General features: G+C 37.1%; 1 protein-coding gene and 1 non-coding gene across 2 annotated transcripts; one reads left to right on the top strand and one right to left on the bottom strand.

Annotated features, from left to right (window-relative positions):
- Positions 1-3,822: 3,822 nt before the first annotated feature.
- LOC131597442 (uncharacterized) lies at positions 3,823-6,671 on the bottom strand. The gene is made up of 3 exons (XM_058870141.1): positions 5,706-6,671; positions 4,512-5,357; positions 3,823-3,849 (listed from the first exon to the last, which is right to left on the bottom strand). The coding sequence occupies exons 1-3, from the start codon at positions 6,669-6,671 to the stop codon at positions 3,823-3,825; spliced, it is 1,839 nt and encodes a 612-aa protein (XP_058726124.1).
- A 5,036-nt stretch (positions 6,672-11,707) lies between these two features.
- Positions 11,708-11,814, top strand: LOC131600852 (small nucleolar RNA R71). The gene has a single exon (XR_009283457.1). It is a non-coding gene; the product is annotated as a small nucleolar RNA R71 (small nucleolar RNA).
- The last annotated feature ends 10,724 nt before the right edge of the window (positions 11,815-22,538 follow it).

Genomic DNA, 22,538 nt, shown 5'->3' with positions numbered 1-22,538 from the left:
TTCGAATTTAATTATTGAATTTGTGGAGTGTTGAGAATTGTTGACATGGGTTTTTATGATTAATTAGTCGATTAATTAATTGATTAAGTTGTAGAAATAGTATTGAAGAAATACTAGATTTATTATATGGACCTAATTAAGTGATAGTGGTAGTAAAACGTGGGGTGTGAATGTTAGGCCCAATAGATTTAATGAAATTAGGTTAAGATAAGGATTAGGCTAATTAGAAGAGAAAAAGTCTTGGGGAATTGGTCATGGGAAGTTGTAGAGAAGAGAGAAAATAGGAGAGAAATTCATTCCCGTTTTTCTTGCAGCAGTCTCACTAAATCGAAGATCCCCGATTCGTTAACCGTTGGATCGTCGCCAAATTTTGTGGGTAGGTTTGCAACACCTATATCTAACTTTTGACCGTTGGGATCTTCAAAATAAGGTCTGAGTTGTGAAATATCATCATCGCACTGTAGCTGCATATTTGGGAAAATTTTCAGCTTTTGATTCTGATTAAAAGAGTCAATAGTTGGGAGCTAAGGCTAGATGGCTTCGATCGGTAGAATTGTAGAACGGACTCCGAATACAAGGTAAGGGGTGGGGTTCTAACTCTGTAACAGGACTCATGATGAATGATATGTGGGGGTTAAATTTGTAGGAAATTATTCCTGATTATTTGTTGTGATTCTGTCGTGTTGATTCGATGAAATTAGTTGTTGTTGTGGTGATAATTGTTGTTGTTTTATGCGAATTTGAAGGATGTTTCAGTGACGATGTATACCTCTATTTATTAGTATAGCGACGATATAGGCTTATGCCTTGTGACTATGATGTTGTTTGTTGTGTGTGTTTGTTGCATTCATATACATATGCATTTTTGGCGACGGCCTGGATTGGCAAATTAGCGACGAAGGCTTATGCCTTGATGCCTCTGTTTAACTGGCAATTGGCGATGGGGGCTGAAGCCCTGGGTACCACATGCATGTGCATTTGTTAGAGTCTCATTATATGTGGCATGAGTGTGATTTAATTGTGACGTGATGTGACTTGAGTTGTTGAATTGTGATAATGTGAAGTTGTAATTATAAGTTGTTATACTAATGACGCGTTGTGGCAGGTATTGTCTGGAAGATGAGAAATAGTTGTTATAACTATTAATACGTTGTTGTTGTTGATTTTTGTTATTATAACTGTTCAGGTTAATTGTTATTATAACTGTTGTCTGAAAGCCGTAACGTGATAATTTTGTATGATTTAATTCTAATATATTGTTTATCATGCGTTTGTTTATATTGGTAGATATCTCACCCTTTCTGAATGATGTTTCCCTACCATGGGAAATTGACAGGTACTCAAGATAGCGGTGGAAGTTTGAAGTGATTTTATGAAGTCTTTAGTTGCTGTTATTTGAGTTGGTGTCTTGCTCTGATACGTAGCACTCGGGGGGATAAAGAGATTGTTTTATTTATTATTTTGTTTGCTGAATTTTTTAAGTGAACTATGTTTTAAATTGTAACTTAAAGTTACCGTGCAATGATGCTACGACTTGAATTGAATATTTATGAAGTTTCTTGATTCCGCTGCGAGTTAATTATTGAATTTAAACAAAGTGATTTTTTTGTAATGATTTGATTATCGTTTTAAATTCTTGTGCTATGTATCTACATGAAGGCAAGTAAGCCGTAAATGTTTTTGAGATGACGAATATGTGATACCTCAAATGAATGTTGTTTGCAATTTATACTCTGATTTTTATTATAATTACCGGGTAGATTTGGGGTGTTACATTAGTGGTATCAGAGCAGGTCGGTCCGTCCGGCCAGAGTCGTCTAATTATTGTTTATCCTTTTGTATGCGACAAGTGTGTACAACACTGTCGGTACTTGTTGCTTTCTGGTTGTTGCAGGAATTAGTTTGGGCGAAGTGGGGGAGAAGCTTTGCTTCTCAGATGTGGTTCAGTTGCAAGTTCGCAAAGAGGATTGTTGTCTGGGTGTTTCGAAAACTGAATTTCGACGAAAGAATGTGTCTCTCGAGTTATAAAAAGTTTGGGAGTGAGGAGATATGTTAAGAGTTGTTTGGAATATGTTTAAGTTGAAGAAAAATGAGTTTTTGAGTGGAAATTCCGTAAGTAAAACGCAAGAAATTGCTGAATTTTTTGTGAAATTCAAAAATTCATAACTTGAGTTCTGGACATCCGATTTGAGTCCCGTTTGAAGCGTTGGAAAGCTAACAAAATGAAATTTATTTTTAAAATGGTTTCAGAAGCTGTAATAGACTTATTTATAGCATGATGATGTTGGAAAGAGATGGAATTTGCGGTTACGCTTGTCCTTGGAACTGGACTTGTTTGTTGGTGCCGCACAGGATGTCAGTGTCAGAGTTGAGTGAATTGAAGGAGTAATTAAAGGGTTTGTTTAGAAGAAATTTTAAGAATTAAGTGTCCCATTTGAGAAGTTTTGGAGATACCGTAAAGAGTGTCGCGGCATGGCGTCGATGTTTGCATTTTCAAATGGCGTTGGAATAGTTAACAAGTTAGTAACGGTTATGTTGAAGAAGTACCGGAATGGTCGACATATGTGTAGTCGATTTGAGATGTGTTAATTGGTTGTTAAGTTGGATGGTTGGACGTGGAAGTGAAGTTGATGATGGTTGTATCAGATAAATTTTCGAGGACGAAAATATTCTAAGTGGGGGAGAGTTGTAACACCCGGTATTTAGTTAATTATTTAATTATATACATTCAAATTATTTCGAATTTAATTATTGAATTTGTGGAGTGTTGAGAATTGTTGACATGGGTTTTTATGATTAATTAGTCGATTAATTAATTGATTAAGTTGTAGAAATAGTATTGAAGAAATACTAGATTTATTATATGGACCTAATTAAGTGATAGTGGTAGTAAAACGTGGGGTGTGAATGTTAGGCCCAATAGATTTAATGAAATTAGGTTAAGATAAGGATTAGGCTAATTAGAAGAGAAAAAGTCTTGGGGAATTGGTCATGGGAAGTTGTAGAGAAGAGAGAAAATAGGAGAGAAATTCATTCCCGTTTTTCTTGCAGCAGTCTCACTAAATCGAAGATCCCCGATTCGTTAACCGTTGGATCGTCGCCAAATTTTGTGGGTAGGTTTGCAACACCTATATCTAACTTTTGACCGTTGGGATCTTCAAAATAAGGTCTGAGTTGTGAAATATCATCATCGCACTGTAGCTGCATATTTGGGAAAATTTTCAGCTTTTGATTCTGATTAAAAGAGTCAATAGTTGGGAGCTAAGGCTAGATGGCTTCGATCGGTAGAATTGTAGAACGGACTCCGAATACAAGGTAAGGGGTGGGGTTCTAACTCTGTAACAGGACTCATGATGAATGATATGTGGGGGTTAAATTTGTAGGAAATTATTCCTGATTATTTGTTGTGATTCTGTCGTGTTGATTCGATGAAATTAGTTGTTGTTGTGGTGATAATTGTTGTTGTTTTATGCGAATTTGAAGGATGTTTCAGTGACGATGTATACCTCTATTTATTAGTATAGCGACGATATAGGCTTATGCCTTGTGACTATGATGTTGTTTGTTGTGTGTGTTTGTTGCATTCATATACATATGCATTTTTGGCGACGGCCTGGATTGGCAAATTAGCGACGAAGGCTTATGCCTTGATGCCTCTGTTTAACTGGCAATTGGCGATGGGGGCTGAAGCCCTGGGTACCACATGCATGTGCATTTGTTAGAGTCTCATTATATGTGGCATGAGTGTGATTTAATTGTGACGTGATGTGACTTGAGTTGTTGAATTGTGATAATGTGAAGTTGTAATTATAAGTTGTTATACTAATGACGCGTTGTGGCAGGTATTGTCTGGAAGATGAGAAATAGTTGTTATAACTATTAATACGTTGTTGTTGTTGATTTTTGTTATTATAACTGTTCAGGTTAATTGTTATTATAACTGTTGTCTGAAAGCCGTAACGTGATAATTTTGTATGATTTAATTCTAATATATTGTTTATCATGCGTTTGTTTATATTGGTAGATATCTCACCCTTTCTGAATGATGTTTCCCTACCATGGGAAATTGACAGGTACTCAAGATAGCGGTGGAAGTTTGAAGTGATTTTATGAAGTCTTTAGTTGCTGTTATTTGAGTTGGTGTCTTGCTCTGATACGTAGCACTCGGGGGGATAAAGAGATTGTTTTATTTATTATTTTGTTTGCTGAATTTTTTAAGTGAACTATGTTTTAAATTGTAACTTAAAGTTACCGTGCAATGATGCTACGACTTGAATTGAATATTTATGAAGTTTCTTGATTCCGCTGCGAGTTAATTATTGAATTTAAACAAAGTGATTTTTTTGTAATGATTTGATTATCGTTTTAAATTCTTGTGCTATGTATCTACATGAAGGCAAGTAAGCCGTAAATGTTTTTGAGATGACGAATATGTGATACCTCAAATGAATGTTGTTTGCAATTTATACTCTGATTTTTATTATAATTACCGGGTAGATTTGGGGTGTTACATCCATCCTAGATAAATGGTCAGCTACTACGTTTTCGGTCCCCTTTTTGTCTTTGATTTCCAAATCAAGCTCTTGTAACAGTAGGATCCACCTTAATAGTCTAGGTTTTGCATCTTGTTTGGCTAGTAGATACCTAATGGTTGCATGGTCAGTATAAACTATTATCTTTGCTCCTATCAGATAGGAACGAAACTTATCTAACGTGAAGACCACGGCCAAGAGTTCCTTTTCGGTTTTGGTGTAATTCATTTGTGCAGGGTCTAAGGTCCTACTTGCATAGTATATTGCGTGGAGTTTCTTATCTTTCCTTTGGCCTAAGACTGCTCCTACAGCATAGTCGCTTGCATCGCACATAATTTCAAACGGTAAATTCCAGTTGGGTGGTTGCATTATGGGTGCGGATATGAGGGTTGTCTTTAGTACTTCAAAGGCTTCTAAATATTCATCGTTGAAATTAAACTCTACGTCTTTCATTAAGAGGTTGGTCAGAGGTTTAGAGATCTTAGAAAAGTCCTTTATAAATCTTCGGTAGAAACCTGCGTGTCCTAAGAAGCTCCATATTTTTCTAACCGTTTTTGGGGATTGGAGGTTCTCTATTACTTCGATCTTTGCTTTATCGACTTCAATCCCTCTTTTAGAGACTACATGTCCAAGTACAATCCCTTTTTTTACCATAAAGTGACACTTTTCCCAGTTTAGGACGAGGTTAACTTGTACGCATCTGTCCAAAACTTTTTCTAGATTTGAGAGGCATCCTTCGAAATCCTCCCCACATACAGAGATGTCGTCCATAATGACTTCCATGATGTTGTTTATGTAGTCGGCGAAAATTGACATCATGCATCTCTGAAATGTCGCAGGGGCGTTAAATAATCTGAACGGCATTCGTCTATAAGCGAATGTTCCATAAGGGCACGTGAAGGTTGTTTTCTCTTGGTCATCAAGGTGAATTGGGATCTGAAAGAACCCTGAGTAACCATCCAGGTAGTAGTAATAAGAGTGTTTTGCTAAGCGTTTGAGCATTTGGTCAATAAAGGGAAGAGGGAAATGGTCTTTCCTTGTGGCTTTGTTTAATTTACGATAGTCGATACACATCCTTGCTCCAGTCACCTTTCTTTCGGTTATAGACTCGCCGAACTTATTTACGGTAACTGTTATGCCTCCTTTCTTTGGTACACAATGGACCGGACTTACCCACTGACTATCAGAGATTAGATATATAATTCCGGCATTCAGAAGTTTGGTAACTTCATCTTTAACAACTGTATTCAGGATAGGGTTAATCCTTCTTTGATGTTCCCTAGAGGTTTTGCAACCTTCTTCCATCATGATGTGATGCATACATATGGAAGGACTTATTCCTTTCAGATCATCAATGTTATATCCTAACGCAAATGGATATTTCCTTAACACTTGTAATAGCTTCTCGATCTCCGTGGCTCCTAGCTCTGCATTGACTATTGCTGGTCTTCTGAGCTCATCGTCTAGGTATTCATACCTAAGAGTCTTGGGTAATGGTTTAAGGTCCAAGGTTGGTTTCTTAGGGCAAGGCATAGGGTTGGGTATTAAAGCTAAGCATTCGCTTATACTATCGTCTTGATATTCCTGACACCAATTGTCATCTTCGAAAATCAGGGGCATCAGAATCTTTATAACTTCAGAGTAAGATTCTTCTGATAATCCTATCTCTCTTACACATCCATCAATAACGTCCACCAGATAGCATGTATCTTCTATAGTTGGGGCTTGAAGGAATTGTGTTAAAATAAACTCGACCTTCTCCTCACCTACTTCGAATGTCAACTTGCCTTTCTTCACGTCTATAATAGCTCCAGCGGTAGCTAGAAAGGGTCTTCCTAAGATTATAGGGGTGATGACGTTTTCCTTTATGTCCATAATTATGAAATCCGTAGGAATGTAGAATTGTCCAATGCGGACGGGTACATTTTCAAGAACACCTACAGGATACTTAACAGATCGGTCTGCAAGTTGTACTGACATCTTGGTTGGTCTTAGGTCTCCCATTTTTAGTTTCTCGCAAATGGACAAAGGCATTAGGCTAATACTAGCCCCTAAGTCGCACAGAGCTTTGTCTATGACAAATTTTCCTATATTGCAAGGTATGGAGAAATTTCCTGGGTCTTTCAGCTTAGGTGGCATTTTATTTTGAATTATCGCACTACATTTGGCAGTGAGTGTTACAATCTCATTGTCTTCTATTTTCTTCTAATTCGATAGGATTTCTTTTAGGAACTTAGCATATGAGGGCATTTGTGTAATAGCTTCTGTAAAAGGAATTGTAATGTTTAATTGTTTAAGTTCTAAAAATTTCTTAAACTGCCCTATTGTCATACCCCAAAATTTGCCCACCATGATTCCATACAAAACTCATCCAAGTATCAAAAGCTCAAGACTTAATTGGATGCACACTCTCCTAAACCAACGACCCACAACTAGGGTTTTACTGCTCTCCAAGTACAATCAACTTCTGATGCCTCAAATGGATCCCATGGCCACTCATATGCTTCAAATGATCCTCATTCCAAGTTTCACGCTCTGATTCACCAGATTGTTCAGTCAACTGCTCAAATGGTCAACAGTCGACCAATTGGACCTAAAAGTCAACTATGGTCAAATTACAGTCAAAACTCCTGATTTTTGGTCAACATCAATATTTTTAAGTCACATTCATCATTTGATCAAGGGTTGATCATGATTCATCAAGAAAATATTAGAAATCAACAAAACCAAAAGTTTCTAAATTAGGGTTTTGAACTAAAAGTCAACTCAACTTTGACTGGACATAACTCTCTCATACTTTATCAAAAATGGTCCACTCAAAGCCTGTTCTCAAGGAAATTTCATTCTCTACAACTTTGATGTTGGGCCCAAATCCAAGAAATGCTTCCACATAAGAGATATAAGTCAAAACATTACAGGTCCTTCTAGAAGATCGCAAAAAACTGTTTTTTGTCGGGAGCAATATCATCAAGATAAAATCTCTAAATGAAAAATATGTTCCAAAGTGGATTGTAGAGGACATCTTGAGCTTTTAAAAAAGTACTAAATCATCTCCATATGATAAATATTGAATGAGTTATGGCTTGCACAAGTTGGGCAATTTTGAAAAAATACATAAAAGGCAAAGTGATAAATTTTGAGTTTTTGACTAAATGGGCCTAAGATTTCCATCTCAAACATGTTCATGACCCATTATAAGACCCATGATGCCATTCGTTTATTTTATCGTTATTATTTAAATTCTTAAATAAAGTAAAAAATAATGTAAAACATAAAAGATATAGTATTGGTTTATTTTGTGATCAAATCTTGAGTAAATATCTGAGCTTAATATATGGAAATTCGTGAGGAATGGTTGGTGCGAGATAGGTTTCAAAAATAGAAATATTCATGTATATTACCAAGAAAATATTCTTCAAAAAAAAATGTGGATCCAAGCCCATGCTTCTAACCTAATGCACTCCCTATATATATCCAAATTCATTCAACACTAGGGGAGGACGAAATAGGAGAAGAAGGGCTAGGGTTTCAAGTCACAAAAACTCACAAAAACTTGACCTTACTCGTTTCCATTGTTGCAGCCATCAAAAGCTCAAACTAACCATTCAAGTGTTCTCAGGAGGTATCAAAAAGCAAGTAAGGATCAAGGCATGGTCCCTTGAACGCATAAAACTTTGGTCTCATAGTGTTCATATGCATTCATTATTTGCACTTTTCGTTTTATGTATATATGATTATTTCCATTTAATCTAACCATGTGTTTGATTTTATAATGATGTTTGGAAGGGATTAAAACAATTAGCTTGAAGTTTTCACGCACAAATCGTAAGTTACCATGGCTAGGGCTCGAAGAAGATAACTTTTGGATCTCATGTTCCAGCCATCCTCGAGACTTGGAAACAACTTCCATTTGTTTGAGTCACGTTTTTTGCAGGTTCTTGATTTGCAGAATTAGCCACGAAGTGGGCTTGGAGAAGTCGTAGCAAAACCATGGCTTTTTCGTAGTAAATCTGGGTTGGTTGGAGGTAGAGGATGATGAATAGTGGGTGGGACCTGCTGACTACGCGCGGTGAACAACCATTGGGCAGTCAACCTGAGCTTTTCTCTCCCTCCACTCTGATTGGTTACGCATGGGTTGCTGGGCCCCATCGTTTGACTTAGTCCGTTAGTCAATTGTTTTTGCAAATTTATTATTTTCTGACCCCTAACATGATGAATCAAAACGCGCAGCTGGTTGGTTGAGAGAAAGACCTATCACCTTCATAACTGAGGCTCGATCCCTGGGTGCCTCATATATTTTTAATATTTTGCTTGTTCACATTTGCTAACAGATCCAGTGCGTGCAGCCCCCACGCGTCCCATGATATACCATCACACGCATGCCATTGGATCTTTAGCGATTAAGATCTAAGGGCCATTAGCTGGCAGGTCCACCATAGACTCTCCAGGACGCATCACACTGGATCACAGAGCTAAGTTTTTTTAATTCTTTTTAAATTTAATTACATGAATATTCTTATCCTATTAATTTCTTTTCCTATTGTAATTACTATTATTAATATTTTTATTTATTTTAATGAATTAGTTTTTTATAGTAGTATTATAATTATTTACTTTTTAATCGTAAACTCGATTTTTCCACAATTTTATCAATAATTGTTTTTTAAACAATAAAAATTATTATTTTTGTATATACTTTCAATCAATTAATTTTAAGGTTTGTTAACCTCGGTTCATTTATAAACCCTAATAGCCTTAGGTTTACTGGTAGGTGTTGCCCATTAACCCTGGTTAAATTGCTCCCCATTTGGGGTTTTGCCTGTTCATTTGTTTGCCTAAATTATTATTATTTTAATTTTTGATCTGCCACGTTATAATTGTTGAGGTCTTTAATGCACTAACATTTCTTTTCTTTGTGCCTAATTTTTCAGGGTTAACCAAAATCCTTCAGCCACGCGCCATCAGATCAAAAAGTTAAGTTTCTACCTCTTTATTTGTTTAAATATCATTTTAATTTTTATTTTGCCTCTTTGCCTAAAATAGGGTTTGCCTTGAATAGTCAATGAATCCCTCCTACGCTAACCCTTATTATTTTCCTTTTAATTTTCAGAGCCGATTGAGAGTTCGAGGAAGACCAAGTCATTCTAGGGTTTATACTAATTATTGTTCCCTCTTATTTTCTGTCTTTTATTCCCCCTTCCCCGCAGGTGTTTATTGTAATAGCATAGGACTTTTAATTCCTGCCTTTAATTTTTGCTTATTTTAAAACTGCATGGTTAGTAATCTTAGGGAGTGCAAGCCTTGAACTGAATATAGATCACTAATTATAAGATAAAATATCTGAATTAACCACCTGATTGTGCCACACATGCACCTTTATGGTAATCCCTCTGGTTGCCTTGTTGCCTTATTATTGTTGCCTTGTTGCCTTATTGATTATGCCTTAAAATAGTCAAGTCCCTCGATTCTGAGGATACCTAAAGCAAATGTTGCCTTAAAGTTATTGAAACTCCCTCGAGGTTGCCTCGGTAAAACATAATGATTGTCCCAATTGCTAAGGTATCCTCGCATGATGCCTTAAAAGACTATTATATCCTTCCCTTAGACTACCTTCCCTCTTTATGGTAGGGACAGTCTTGTGGCGAACGATATTACTTCGATAACCCTTAAACATCCAATTGAAAGACTTCCTGCCCTCTCATGGTACGGATAGACCCTTTCGCCCGAAAGACTTAAAGAACAAGAAAGACAATCTTAGGGTAGGTGTTCTTAAATGCTTGCTCACTTCCAATTCAAAATTCAAATGCTTTTCCCACTTCTTTTCAAAAATCGAATTCAAAAAGGCTACGCTTACTTACAAGCTAAAGTCCTTATTCAAAATCTCTTCAAACAAACAAGTGAGATAAGAAGTTAAGAGCCCATGGATAACCATGGATACAAAGGGTGCTTCACACCTTCCCTTTGTATAACTTACCCCCCGAACTCAAAGTCTTTTCAAAGGTCTTTCCTGTTCTTTTTGCCTTTCTAATTGGATAAAATAAAAGTCGATGGCAACTCTTGCTTACCGCGACATTTCAAATAAAGTCAGTTCACCGTATTACACCTATGCTTTTAGATTTCTCGAACCTTTGAGGGTATGGGATAGGTGGTTTATAAGGTGGTGGAGGTACGTATGGCACTTCTTTTTCCTCCGTCTCGCCTTCCTTGTCCTCTTTCTCTTTCGGGTTACTTGGTTTATCTTTGGGTCTACTTTCCTCCTCAGTTGTCTTACCAGGGCTTTGGAACATAGCAGGGTTTTTAAGCCTAGGGTCAGTTGGTCCGTCCATCTCTCTACCACTTCGCAGAATAATAGCATGAGCATGTCCTTTCGGTTTTGGTTGTGGTTGTCCAGGAAATGTCCCGACAGGTGCGGCCGTAGGTGCTTGTTGTTGTGCCATTTGAGAGATTTGTGTTTCAAGCATCTTGTTGTGAGTGGCCAGCGCATCTACTTTAGTCGCTAACTGTTTAATTTGCTCATTGGTGTGCACGTTTTGGTTTAGGAAATCCTTATTAGTCTGAGTTTGAGTGGCTATCAAATTTTCCATCATTAATTCTAAGTTAAACTTCCTAGGGACATTAGGAGCAGCTAAGGGTGCCTTTTGATATCCAGGTGGTATATTGGGTGCTTGACCAGGCGCGTACAAGGCATTATTGTTCTTGTACGAGAAGTTAGGGTGATTTTTTCATCCTGGGTTATACGTGTTTGAGTAGGGGTTTCCTTGAGCATAGTTTACTGGTTAAGTGGAAACTCCTGCCAAAAGATGGCACTCGGGTGCAGCATGTCCAGACGTTCCGCATATTTCACAATTGGGGCTTACAGCGGCCGCGGAGGCTACAGGTGCTACAGTGAGGTTTTTGATCTTTTGAGTTAGGGCATCGACTTTGGCGTTAACACGGTCGAGGCTACTTATCTCGTACATACCATTCTTCGTTGAAGATTTCTCTCCAGAAGTTCTCTCTGACTGAGCTCTCTCTCCCTTCCCCATTGATAATGGTTCTGAGCCATACTCTCGATAAGTGCGTAGGCATCGGCATATTCTTTATCCATCAGTGCGCCACCTGCGGCGGCGTCAATTGTAAGTCTCGTGTTGTAGAGGAGACCATTGTAGAAGGTATGGATAACTAACCACTCTTCTAATCCGTGATGTGGACAGAGTCTCAACATGTCCTTGTATCTCTCCCATGCTTCGAATAATGACTCGTTATCTTTTTGTCTAAACCCATTGATCTGGGCTCTTAGCACGACAGTCTTACTAGGTGGAAAATATCGTGCCAGGAAGACTTTCTTAAGTTCATTCCAGGTAGTGACAGAGTTCGTGGGTAGAGACTGGAGCCAAGCTCTAACTCTACCCCTTAGTGAAAAAGGAAAAAGGCGTAGTCGGATTGCTTCCGAACTGACACCATTTGCTTTTACAGTGACTATGTATTGCAAGAACACTAACAAATGAAGATTAGGGTCTTCCGTTGGATTTCCAGAAAATTGATTTTGTTGTACAGCTGACAACAAAGATGGCTTCAACTCGAAATTGTTCGCCTCAATAGCAAGAGCAGCAATGCTATTGTGTGGTTCAGCTTGCGAAGGAATAGCGTAAAACTTGAGAGGACGCGGTTGTTCTCCCATGGTTGATTCTTCAACTGGTTCAAAAGTAGGATTAGGAACAAGAGTGCGAGTTCGTCGTAATCGACGTGATATAGTGATAGAATGCTCCGGTTCGGGAATTGGCAGCACTAAGTCTTCACTTCGAGAGCGAGTACTTGGCATGCACAAAGGGAATTAGAGTAATTAAGTTGCCTTAGTCTCTACAACGTAACAGTTAATTACGATATCGACTAAATTAGTCCCCGGCAACGGCGCCTTGATCGCGACAAAGTGGGTATGTCTGTGATTATGACTGCAAGTGCATAGTCTATCGTGTAGTTTTAAAAAGATATCGAACCCAAAAGGACTAAGAATCGACCTTAATGTAGTTAATCGTTACTACGTAAATCTAAGGCTATCGTTTGATTGATTGATATCAGAAGGGGGAAATTAAAGAATAGAATTAAATTAAATCAAAGGATAATTATATCGGTATGTAATAGTCGGACATTGGGGATCTAGTAAACTATCGATGCGAATCGTAATTTAAAATTACTTTTCTGTAGAAATCATTAGTTTAAAAACCTTCCTCTCACACTCTCGTGTTTATTGATTATGATTTCACTATTAAACATAAGTGAGCGCTCTCGCTGTATCAATTAAAGTTTAAAATGATTTTTGAAAACAAATGAAGACTAATTAACCTTAAAGCGCTCTCACTGTATTTAAGGTTAATGCCTAATTTCTATGGTCCAGTTAAAACCTCAAACTTCCGTTTTTATTGATCCTAACTTCTATTGTTTTTAACTCTCGTTATAAAACAGTTTAATTAAGCATTTAGAAATTACATCCAGATAAATAAATTTTAGTTAATAAATTACATCGATAGCGTCACTAGATTCCCTCGGTTATATGACTTTACATACCGATAAGGGATACTTAGCCGGACATTATTTTAATAGACGGAACAGAACAAATATAGCAGGTATAAAATAATCTGGACATAATTTGATAAACTAACATGAACAATAATTAATAATAAATTCTAATAAATAAACTTGAATTAAATTGAAGACTGAATATTGAAATCTTGCAGCACTGGTTCTTGAATCCGGTACTTGAATTAAATTCTGAAATTAAATCTAATACTAAAAACTGAAACTAAATCTGAAGCTAGAAAGAAAAAAACTGAGTTGCAATAGTATTTCCAGTGTGGAAATCTATTGCAGAGAATGGTTTGGAAGAAGTAGCAGAACTGGAAATTGAAATTGTAGAGAAAAGAAAATGACGGCAGTAGGTTAAAGCTTCGTCACCCTTCCAATTAATCTTGATGGGTATTTATAGAGCTGCAGATTCTTGGATTTGAACTCGTTTCACAGCAGAAGCAGGTCTTTCGGAGGAGAAAATGGCGGAGAGAAACTGGGTAATGTCTTCTGGGCTTGAGTGTGTGACTCACGTCACACACTAGTAAATGGGGAGGTTCCGACCGGTAGGAGGGGGTATGCGACGGACGGCGTGGACTTCTGTGTGCCACCCGTCACGTGCATCACTTCCTTTGCGCGTTGGGCTTGCTTGCAGCATTACTTTTGGGCCTTTTGCTTCTTATTTTCACCCCCATTGATTCAAGTGTCCCATTTAGCAATTTTTCTTCATTTTGGCTCCTTTTTTCGATCATTTCTTCTGCGAGCCCTGATTTAATAAATTCCTGAAACAAATACAAAATTCCGGCATAACACGAAATAAAATAATAAAATTGAAATAAAATAAGATAATAATACATGTAAATTAAGCTAAATATACGATACGTTTTCGTGTTATCAGATTGTTGCATTCATTGAGTTGCATCCATTGCATAATGCATGCCTGAAAATTATGGCAAACACGACGGCCTGAAAATCATGGCAAACACGACGGCCTGAAAATGGCAAATGTTTAAGTTGGCCTGAAAATGGCAAATGTTTAAGTTGACCTGAAAATGGCAAAAGTGACGATGGCCTGAATGACAAATGTTTAAGTTGGGAGTTTTACTCCAAATGGTACCACATGCATATGCATTGTTATGATTCGCATTTCGAGTTGATTAATTGTTGTTGATAATGTTATTGTGATAATGGATAAGTGTTGTATTAAATTGATGATTTTGTTGTAATACGTTGTTGATGACTTGGTGTGAAATTATGCTAACGATTTATTGTGACAGGTATTGTTGGAAAGATGTGTAATGGTTATTATAATTATTATTATAATTGTTGTTGCTAATTGCTATTATAGCTATTGTTATAATTGTCATTGCTATTTGTTATTATACTTGTTGTTATAATTGTTGTTTGAAAGTTGTGAAGTGGTAAATTATACGATCTGATTTCTAATATATTATTTATCATGTATCATATTATATTGTTAGATATCTCACCCCTTCTGCTGATGTTTCCCCTACCATGGGAAATGGGAAGGTACTCAAGTATAATTGTGGAAGTTTGAAGTTAATTTATGAAGTCTTCATGTTGCTCTATAATAAGTCAAAAGGGTCTTGCTCCGATAAGTAGCACTCGGGGGATGGACGATTGTTGTTATGTTTAAATGTTGTTATTACCTTAAGTTGAATTATGAATTATCATGTTGATTTTGAAGTTGTTTAGTCGAATAAATATGTTAAGCGAATTGAAGTTGAATAATATTAATAGTTGCGAAGTGTTTTCAGTGAATAAAAGATGTGATGTTGTTACCGTTGAGAAATTATGATTCCGTTGTTTAGTTGATTAATTGAATCGAAATATGTTGCTATAAGTTCATCCATGTTCTAAGTGTTATGTATCTGCATAATTATGATTAATATATGTTGCTTATGTGAAGTAAATGTGACATCCATTGTATGATTAAATTTTTCGCACTCTGATTTTATTAATATTCGATGGGTAGAATTGGGGTGTTACGCAACCCTTTCGCATTGCCTTAGATAAACATCATAATATTAAATGAACGGTACTTCTCAATTGGTATCCATATGATTGATGATATTTTATATTATACGTGATTAACACGTGCACTTGCGGGTCTATCAAGTTTTTAGCGTCGTTGCAGGGGACCAATACCGTCAATATCTTACTTTGTTGTTACACTGTCTAGACTAAGGCATTTATCTTCAGTTTTAATTAATTTCCCCTGGTGTCGGTTGTATGTAAAGAACCCATAGTACCGAGATCTTAGCCAAACCGATCAACAAAATAGAGCGCTACCTACATGCTAGATGACAACTTCAACAACTTTGACTATAAATGGCTGAAAACAATAATCATCCTCTTAAGGACTTTTTCGTCCCATCTCAGGAAAATCCACACTCAAGTATTATTAATTCTGTAAACCAGGATAACAACTTTGAGCTGAACCCTTTCTACTGCAAATCGTGCAGCAAAACGAGTTCTCCGGTAATTCTACAAAGGACCCAAATTTGCACCTTTATGTGTTTGTGCAGGAAGCTGACACGGTTAAAGTAATGGCATCGACCCCAAAGTCATTCGATTGCGCATATTTACTTTCTCCATGAGGGACAAAGCCCTAACTTGAAACTTATGATGGAAAATTTTGTCTTATCTCAGACCTAACATAATAAAGAGTTTATGAATCACAACATTCATAATAACGAGTATATTAAGTAGTTAGCTAACAAAGTTAATGCCATGGACACACATGTTAAATGTTAGAGACTCAGATCTCTCATGTGGCCCAGCAACAGGCGACGAGCATTGCCTCATTTGAAAAATTTCCAGGCCAATTGCAACCCAACCCCAATGGGTACGCTAATGCCATAACATTGTGAAGAGGTACGGAGTTAGAAATCCCTGTTGATAAGAGAGTAGGAAGAAGTTTAGAGAAGGAACCTGAGAGGGTAGCTGACAAATACACTAATAGAGAATCTATAGCAGTAGATGATATACAGACATCATCAAGACAATATCAGGTGATCCATTAATCTTCGTGCAGACATCCTTGTCGCTTTTAACAGGATCCCAAAAATAAGTTTCTCCATTTTGGTTGAACACCATAACAAGCCTGTTAATTCTTCTAATCTTTTCACCGTCAGGATTGTCTGCATCTAACTACCAGATCAAGCTCCTGTGAAAATGCTCGAAAGGCTCTGTGTTCCAAAGTCAGATCTTCATCGAAGGCTTTGTTGGCGAAAAAAAGTTGAGCATTTCTTTTGATAATGTAAGACATTTTTTGAAGAAATGTTCAAGAGTGAAATGAGGAGATGGGTGGTAAATGGTGGAAATAAATGACCTATTTATAAATAAAAAACAAAATCATACAGGAGCCAACATGTGTGACGCATGGTCCTAATGCTATAGTGCATGTGCCATGCTCATTGGCATGAAGGTTCATGCACCATCTTTCGTGGCGCCTCAGTAGAAATTACGGTGCATGTGCCATGCATATTGGCGTCTCGTCTATAAGTCCAATTTTTTTGTTTGAAGAGTGGTTAGTTTGGTAATATATTTGAAAGATGGTTATTTGAGAATTTTTTAAAATAGTGGTTATTTAAAATAACATCTATATTTGTTTATAATAATGACTAGAGAGTGTATATGTTTGAAGAGAATAAATAAATATAATATGCAATTTGGTTTTTCTTCATCGTAATTTTGTCTCGTATAATTGTTTTAATTTTTTTAACAAAGTAGTTCTCTCAAAATTATATTGTACTTATTTTACTTCATTAGTTTTTTTTTCATTGAATTTTTTCTAATAAGATTTTCCATTAAGAACTAGTGGGATACTCGTGCGTTCGCACTGTTAGAACAAGAATTGTTCTGATCAATAATCTTAGTTTTGATGATAACAATATATATGAACTTTGCTCAAGATAATGTGGTACTCTAATCCTATGCAATTTCCTTTTCAGGAAATATATAAAGAGTATGCACAAATCAGCGCTAAGAAGCTTTGACTCAGAAGGTTCAGTATGCAACTTCAGCACATGGTCTGGCAAGACATCAGAAGATGGTCAAGCAGAATCAGAACATGGTCTATAGAAGCATCAGAAGAACTTGAGTTCAGAAGCAGAAGCACTGAAGTCATGGAATCACGCTCAGAAGCATATCAAGATCAGAAGATCAGAAGATGCTCTGCACCAAGCTGTTTGTACTCTGATGATTTTCAATGTAGTATTTACAAAGAACAAATCAGAATCAAGTACTAGATGGCAGGCTACGCTGACTGACAAAAGGAACGTTAGAAGCTATTAAAGGCAAATGTCAGTAGTCACAGCAAAAGCAAGGCTCGAGGTAGTTGACAAAACAGTGAAACATTAAATGCAATGCTGTACAGAATACGCAAAGCTTTAAATGCTCCCAACGGTCATCTTCTCAAACGCCTATATAAATGAAGTTCTGATAAGAAGCAAGGTTGATGCATATGAACAACTCTGAACTATCTCTGATACTATCTTGCTGCTCAATTCAAAAGCTATCAAACTTCATCTTCAACCTCACTACATTACTGTTGTAATACTTTAGTGAGTCTAAGCTTAAATCTGTAAGAGAAATATCACAGTTTGTGATTATCACTTTTAAGAAGCAATTGTAATACTCTTAGAATTTGTTTACATTAAATTGTAAAGGACTAGAGTGATCGGGTTGTGATCAGTATACTCTAGAGAAGTCTTAGAAGGTATCTAAGCAGTTGTTCCTAGAGTGATCAAGTTGTGATCAGAAGACTCTAGAAGACTTAGAAGTTGTCTAAGTGGAAAACCATTGTAATCTCGTGTGATTAGTGGATTAAATCCTCAGTTGAGGTAAATCACCTTGTCTAGGGTGGACTGGAGTAGTTTAGTTAACAACGAACCAGGATAAAAATACTTGTGCAAATTATTTTTATCTTACGAGTTTTGAAACTACACTTATTCAAACCCCCCCTTTCTAAGTGTTTTTCTATCCTTCAATTGGCATCAGAGCGCCGGTTCTAAGGTGCAAGCACTTAACCGTGTTTAGAAAAAGATTCAGGAAGAGAAAAACGCTAAGATGGCTGGTACTGCGCAAATACCTCCACCATCTACATCTGGCTCTGCTGAGCAATACAATGGTAATGGTAACAATGGCTACACTAGACCACCAGTATTCGATGGTGAAAACTTTGAATATTGGAAAGATAAATTGGAAAGTTACTTTCTTGGTCTGGATGCTGATCTATGGGATCTTCTGTTGGATGGTTACAAACATCCTATTAAAACTACTGGTGTAAGGCTCACGAGAAGCGAAATGACTGATGATATGAGAAGATATCTAACAGGGAAACGGCCCATGACATATATGAGTCCTTGAAAATGACTCATGAAGGAAATGCTCAAGTCAAGGAGACCAAAGCTCTTGCACTAATCCAGAAGTACGAAGTGTCACACCCGTATAATTTTAATTTTTAATTTAATTTGAATATTAGATTAATAATTATTATTATTATTATGGATTTTATGAAAATAAGGGGAAAATGATGGTTAATGGCATTTGGGCCATGTGTGGGATTAGTAAGAAGAAGGGGGTGTGCGCAGTAAATCCCTTGCTAATTTAATATTATTTTTCATAAAATAATTAGAATTGGGAATTGGAAAGAAAGAACGTAAGAGAACAGAAGTTGGAACAAGGAACGTGAAGGAGAACCGTAGAGGGAGAGACCAAGAACCAAGATTTTATCTGAGGTAAGGGGAGACTCTCTGTTTAATCTCTTTTATCGTATTATAGGTGATAGTATGGATTAGGAGTATGATTTGATCCGTTGATTCTATATTCTGAATATTCATCTGTGTTCATCATTAAAATTGAACTGTTAATCCCTAATAACTGATAGATTTAGGGTATGATGAATAGAATTGGTAGGGAATCATATACTATGGTTATGGATGAATTCGTATGCTGTTTAGATGTGTTTTTCTCTGGTTTTTGGACTCAAAATCGTGGACTGGTGCGAGTAAAAACGAATGGGTTTTAGACTGTTACGAATTCTGCAGGTTCTGGACTTTTTTCTGGTGTTTCGCGTATGAAACAGTGCCATACGCGTATGGGATGAGGTCATACGCGTATGGGGGACACTCCCAATGGGCTATACGCGTATGATACGCAGTTGCCCTGTCCCAAATACCACGTACTGGCGTTTTGCGTATGAGAGCGTATGAGGATGCTCATACGCGTATGGGAATTTGGAAAGAGGAAAATTATTCTGGTGATACGCGTATGGCTATACTGATACGCGTATGAGGTTGCTTGTAGGCAAAAATTGGTTCTCTTGAGATGCGTATGATACGCGTATGAGGCAAGGGGATACGCGTATGGACGCGTATGGACCCTATGATACGCGTATGGCTTCCTGTATGTGAAAATTCTGTTTTGTGATTTTTCTGGAAAGTTCGATGATGTGTAACTTTCGATTTGTAGGCCTGTTTGTATGATGTTTGGTACTGGGTAAACCTTGTGATGTGATTCTGTGGTTTACTGATGTTTTAATTGTATTTGAATGATGTGAATATATATATGAACATGCTTGATGACGATGATGATGGTGATGAAATGAGTATAGATGATGCTACTCATAGTATGATGATGAAGTATGTTATATATATATGTTGCATGCATTCATAAACATGGGCTGAATCCTAGATGATGAGAGGATTCAGTGAGGGGCAGAATTCCCATTGTGTGGAATTGGTGCTGGCAAGGCCGTATCTGGATGATGATAGATCGGTCGGTGGATGATTTCCACTGGTGATGATTGGTACCACATGCATAGTGTCAGTTTCATACATGTGCATGATTTGTTTATAGCATGATGATATATGATACATGTTGACTGTTTGTTTATCTGTGGATGTATGAATGATTGATTTGTCTGAATATGAAACAATTGGGTGAATGATATAACTATGATATGTTATTATTTATGATGCAATAACATTGGTTAACTGTGATGAGACTCACCCTTACTTGTTGTCATTTTCAGATTGAGGATAGCGGCGCGACTTGGTGAGGATTAGCTCATAAGTCGGTTTTTAGTTATAGTGTCGGTGTCATGCTCTGGTAGATGTAACACTGGGAACGCGTTGTTTTAGAGTTTGATTATAACTCTATTTTGTTTTGTTATTTGAAGTCTTATACATTAATGATGGATGTTTGAATTGATGAAGTATTTCCGCTGTGTAAAACATGAATTGATTAATGAGTTATGATCTCAGGTGTTTTCAGTGAATGCATGACCTATACTGACGCGTGTTTTATCATTTATGTAATTGTGATGCCTCTCTACATGTTACTCTGATTTAATAATTGTTATTTGCCGCGGGTTAATTAGAGGGGTGTTACACGAAGCCTTCAAGATGGAGGATGATGAAGACATTGAGAAGATGTTTTCAAGATTTCAAACTCTGACTGCTGGATTAAGAGTTCTGGACAAAGGCTACACCAAGGCTGATCATGTAAAGAAGATCATCAGAAGCTTGCCCAGAAGATGGGGCCCAATGGTGACTGCATTCAAGATTGCGAAGAATCTGAATGAAGTTTCTTTGGAAGAGCTGATCAGTGCCCTGAGGAGTCATGAGATTGAACTTGACGCAAATGAACCTCAGAAGAAAGGTAAGTCTGTTGCATTAAAATCTAATTTTAAAAAATGCACTAACGCTTTTCAGGCTGAAGAAGAAGATTCTGAAGAATCAGAATCAGAAGAAGAAGAAGATGGACTGTCCATGATTTCCCGAAGAGTCAATCAACTCTGGAAAAGCAAGCAAAGGAAGTTCAGGAGCTTCAAAAGCTCAAAGAAGCCTGAAAGAGGAGAATCTTCTGGAGGCAGAAGATATGACAAGAAAAAGGTCGTGTGCTATGAGTGCAATGAGCCAGGACACTTCAAAAGTGAGTGCCCAAAACTTCAGAAGGAAAATCCCAAGAAGAAATTTCATAAGAAGAAAGGTCTTATGGCAACGTGAGATGATTCAGAATCAGAATCAGACTCTGAAGATGAGCAGGCAAATCTGGCACTAATGGCCACAATGGATGACGGATCAGAATCTACATCAGAATCAGATTCTGAAGAGGTATTTTCTGAACTATCTAGAGAAGAGTTAGTTTCCAGTCTAACAGAACTTCTGGAACTCAAGTCTCAAATTAGTATCAAATACAAGAAGCTGAAAAAGCTATTTGAATTTGAAATTAAGAAGCTTGAAGTGGAGAATTCTAAACTGAAGGAAAAAGTTTTAAATTTATCCAAAAATACTGGATCTCCTTCTGTCTCTGAAAAATCTACTCCAAGTCTGAACAATATTCTGAAAGAATATGACTTAAGTTTAAGAAAGTTTTTATCTAGAAGTATTGGCAGAAGTCAACTTGCTTCTATGATATATGCTGTGTCAGGAAACAAAAGAGCTGGCATTGGTTATGAGGGTGAAATCCCATACAAGCTTGAATCTGTGGATGATATGAAAATATCATACAAGCCTCTGTATAACCAATTTAAATTTGGCCACTCCCATGATATTAGGCACACATCACATGCTCAAAGCTTTCACATAACACACACCAAGAAGCATGTGACAAAACCTAAGAAATATCATGGAACTCAGAACATAAACTATCATTCTGTTCCTCCTGTTTCCTATAATGCTAAACCCAAGTTCAATCAGAACTTGAGGAAAACTAACAAGAAAGGACCCAAGAAGATGTGGGTACCTAAGGAAAAGATTATTCCTATTGCAGATATCCTTGGCTGCAAAGAAGGAAAAGCACAACATGTCATGGTACCTGGACTCTGGGTGCTCGCGACACATGACAGGAAGAAGGTCTATGTTCCAAGACCTGGTGCTTAAATCTGCTGGAGAAGTGAAGTTTGGAGGAGATCAGAAGGGCAAAATTATTGGCTCAGGAACTATAAAGTCTGGTAACTCTCCTTCTATTTCTAATGTTCTTCTAGTAGATGGATTAGCTCATAACTTATTGTCCATAAGTCAATTAAGTGACAATGGTTATGACATAATCTTTAATCAAAAGTCTTGCAAGGCTGTAAGTCAGAAGGATGGCTCAATCCTATTTACAGGCAAGAGAAAGAACAACATTTATAAGACAGATCTTTAGGATCTTAAGAATCAGAAGGTGACTTGTCTTATGTCTGTTTTTGAAGAGCAATGGGTCTGGCACAGAAGATTAGGACATGCTAGTTTGAGAAAGATTTCTCAGATTAACAAAATAAATCTTGTCAGAGGACTCCCTAATCTGAAATACAAATCAGATGCTCTTTGTGAAGCATGTCAGAAGGGCAAGTTCTCCAAACCTACATTCAAGTCTAAGAATGTTGTCTCTTCCTCAAGGTCGTTAGAACTCTTGCACATTGATCTGTTTGGCCCTGTCAAAACAGCATCTGTC

The sequence above is a fragment of the Vicia villosa genome, linkage group LG4, assembly GCF_029867415.1.
Source record: "Vicia villosa cultivar HV-30 ecotype Madison, WI linkage group LG4, Vvil1.0, whole genome shotgun sequence".
Taxonomy (NCBI): Eukaryota; Viridiplantae; Streptophyta; class Magnoliopsida; order Fabales; family Fabaceae; genus Vicia; species Vicia villosa.
The sequence above is the reverse complement of the archived record's forward strand: the minus strand, read 5'-3'. Positions and strand labels throughout refer to the sequence as shown.

What these genes read in the sequence shown, in the direction of transcription:
- LOC131597442 (XM_058870141.1), bottom strand. Translation starts at nt 6,671, where the DNA reads ATGCCACCTAAGCTGAAAGACCCAGGAAATTTCTCCATACCTTGCAAT. An exon ending in TAATCTCTGATAGTCAGTGG is followed by an intron (nt 5,358 to 5,705) that starts GTAAGTCCGGTC and finishes GCGACATTTCAG; the next exon opens with AGATGCATGATGTCAATTTT. An exon ending in ACCATTTATCTAGGATGGAT is followed by an intron (nt 3,850 to 4,511) that starts GTAACACCCCAA and finishes CTCATCTTCCAG; the next exon opens with ACAATACCTGCCACAACGCG.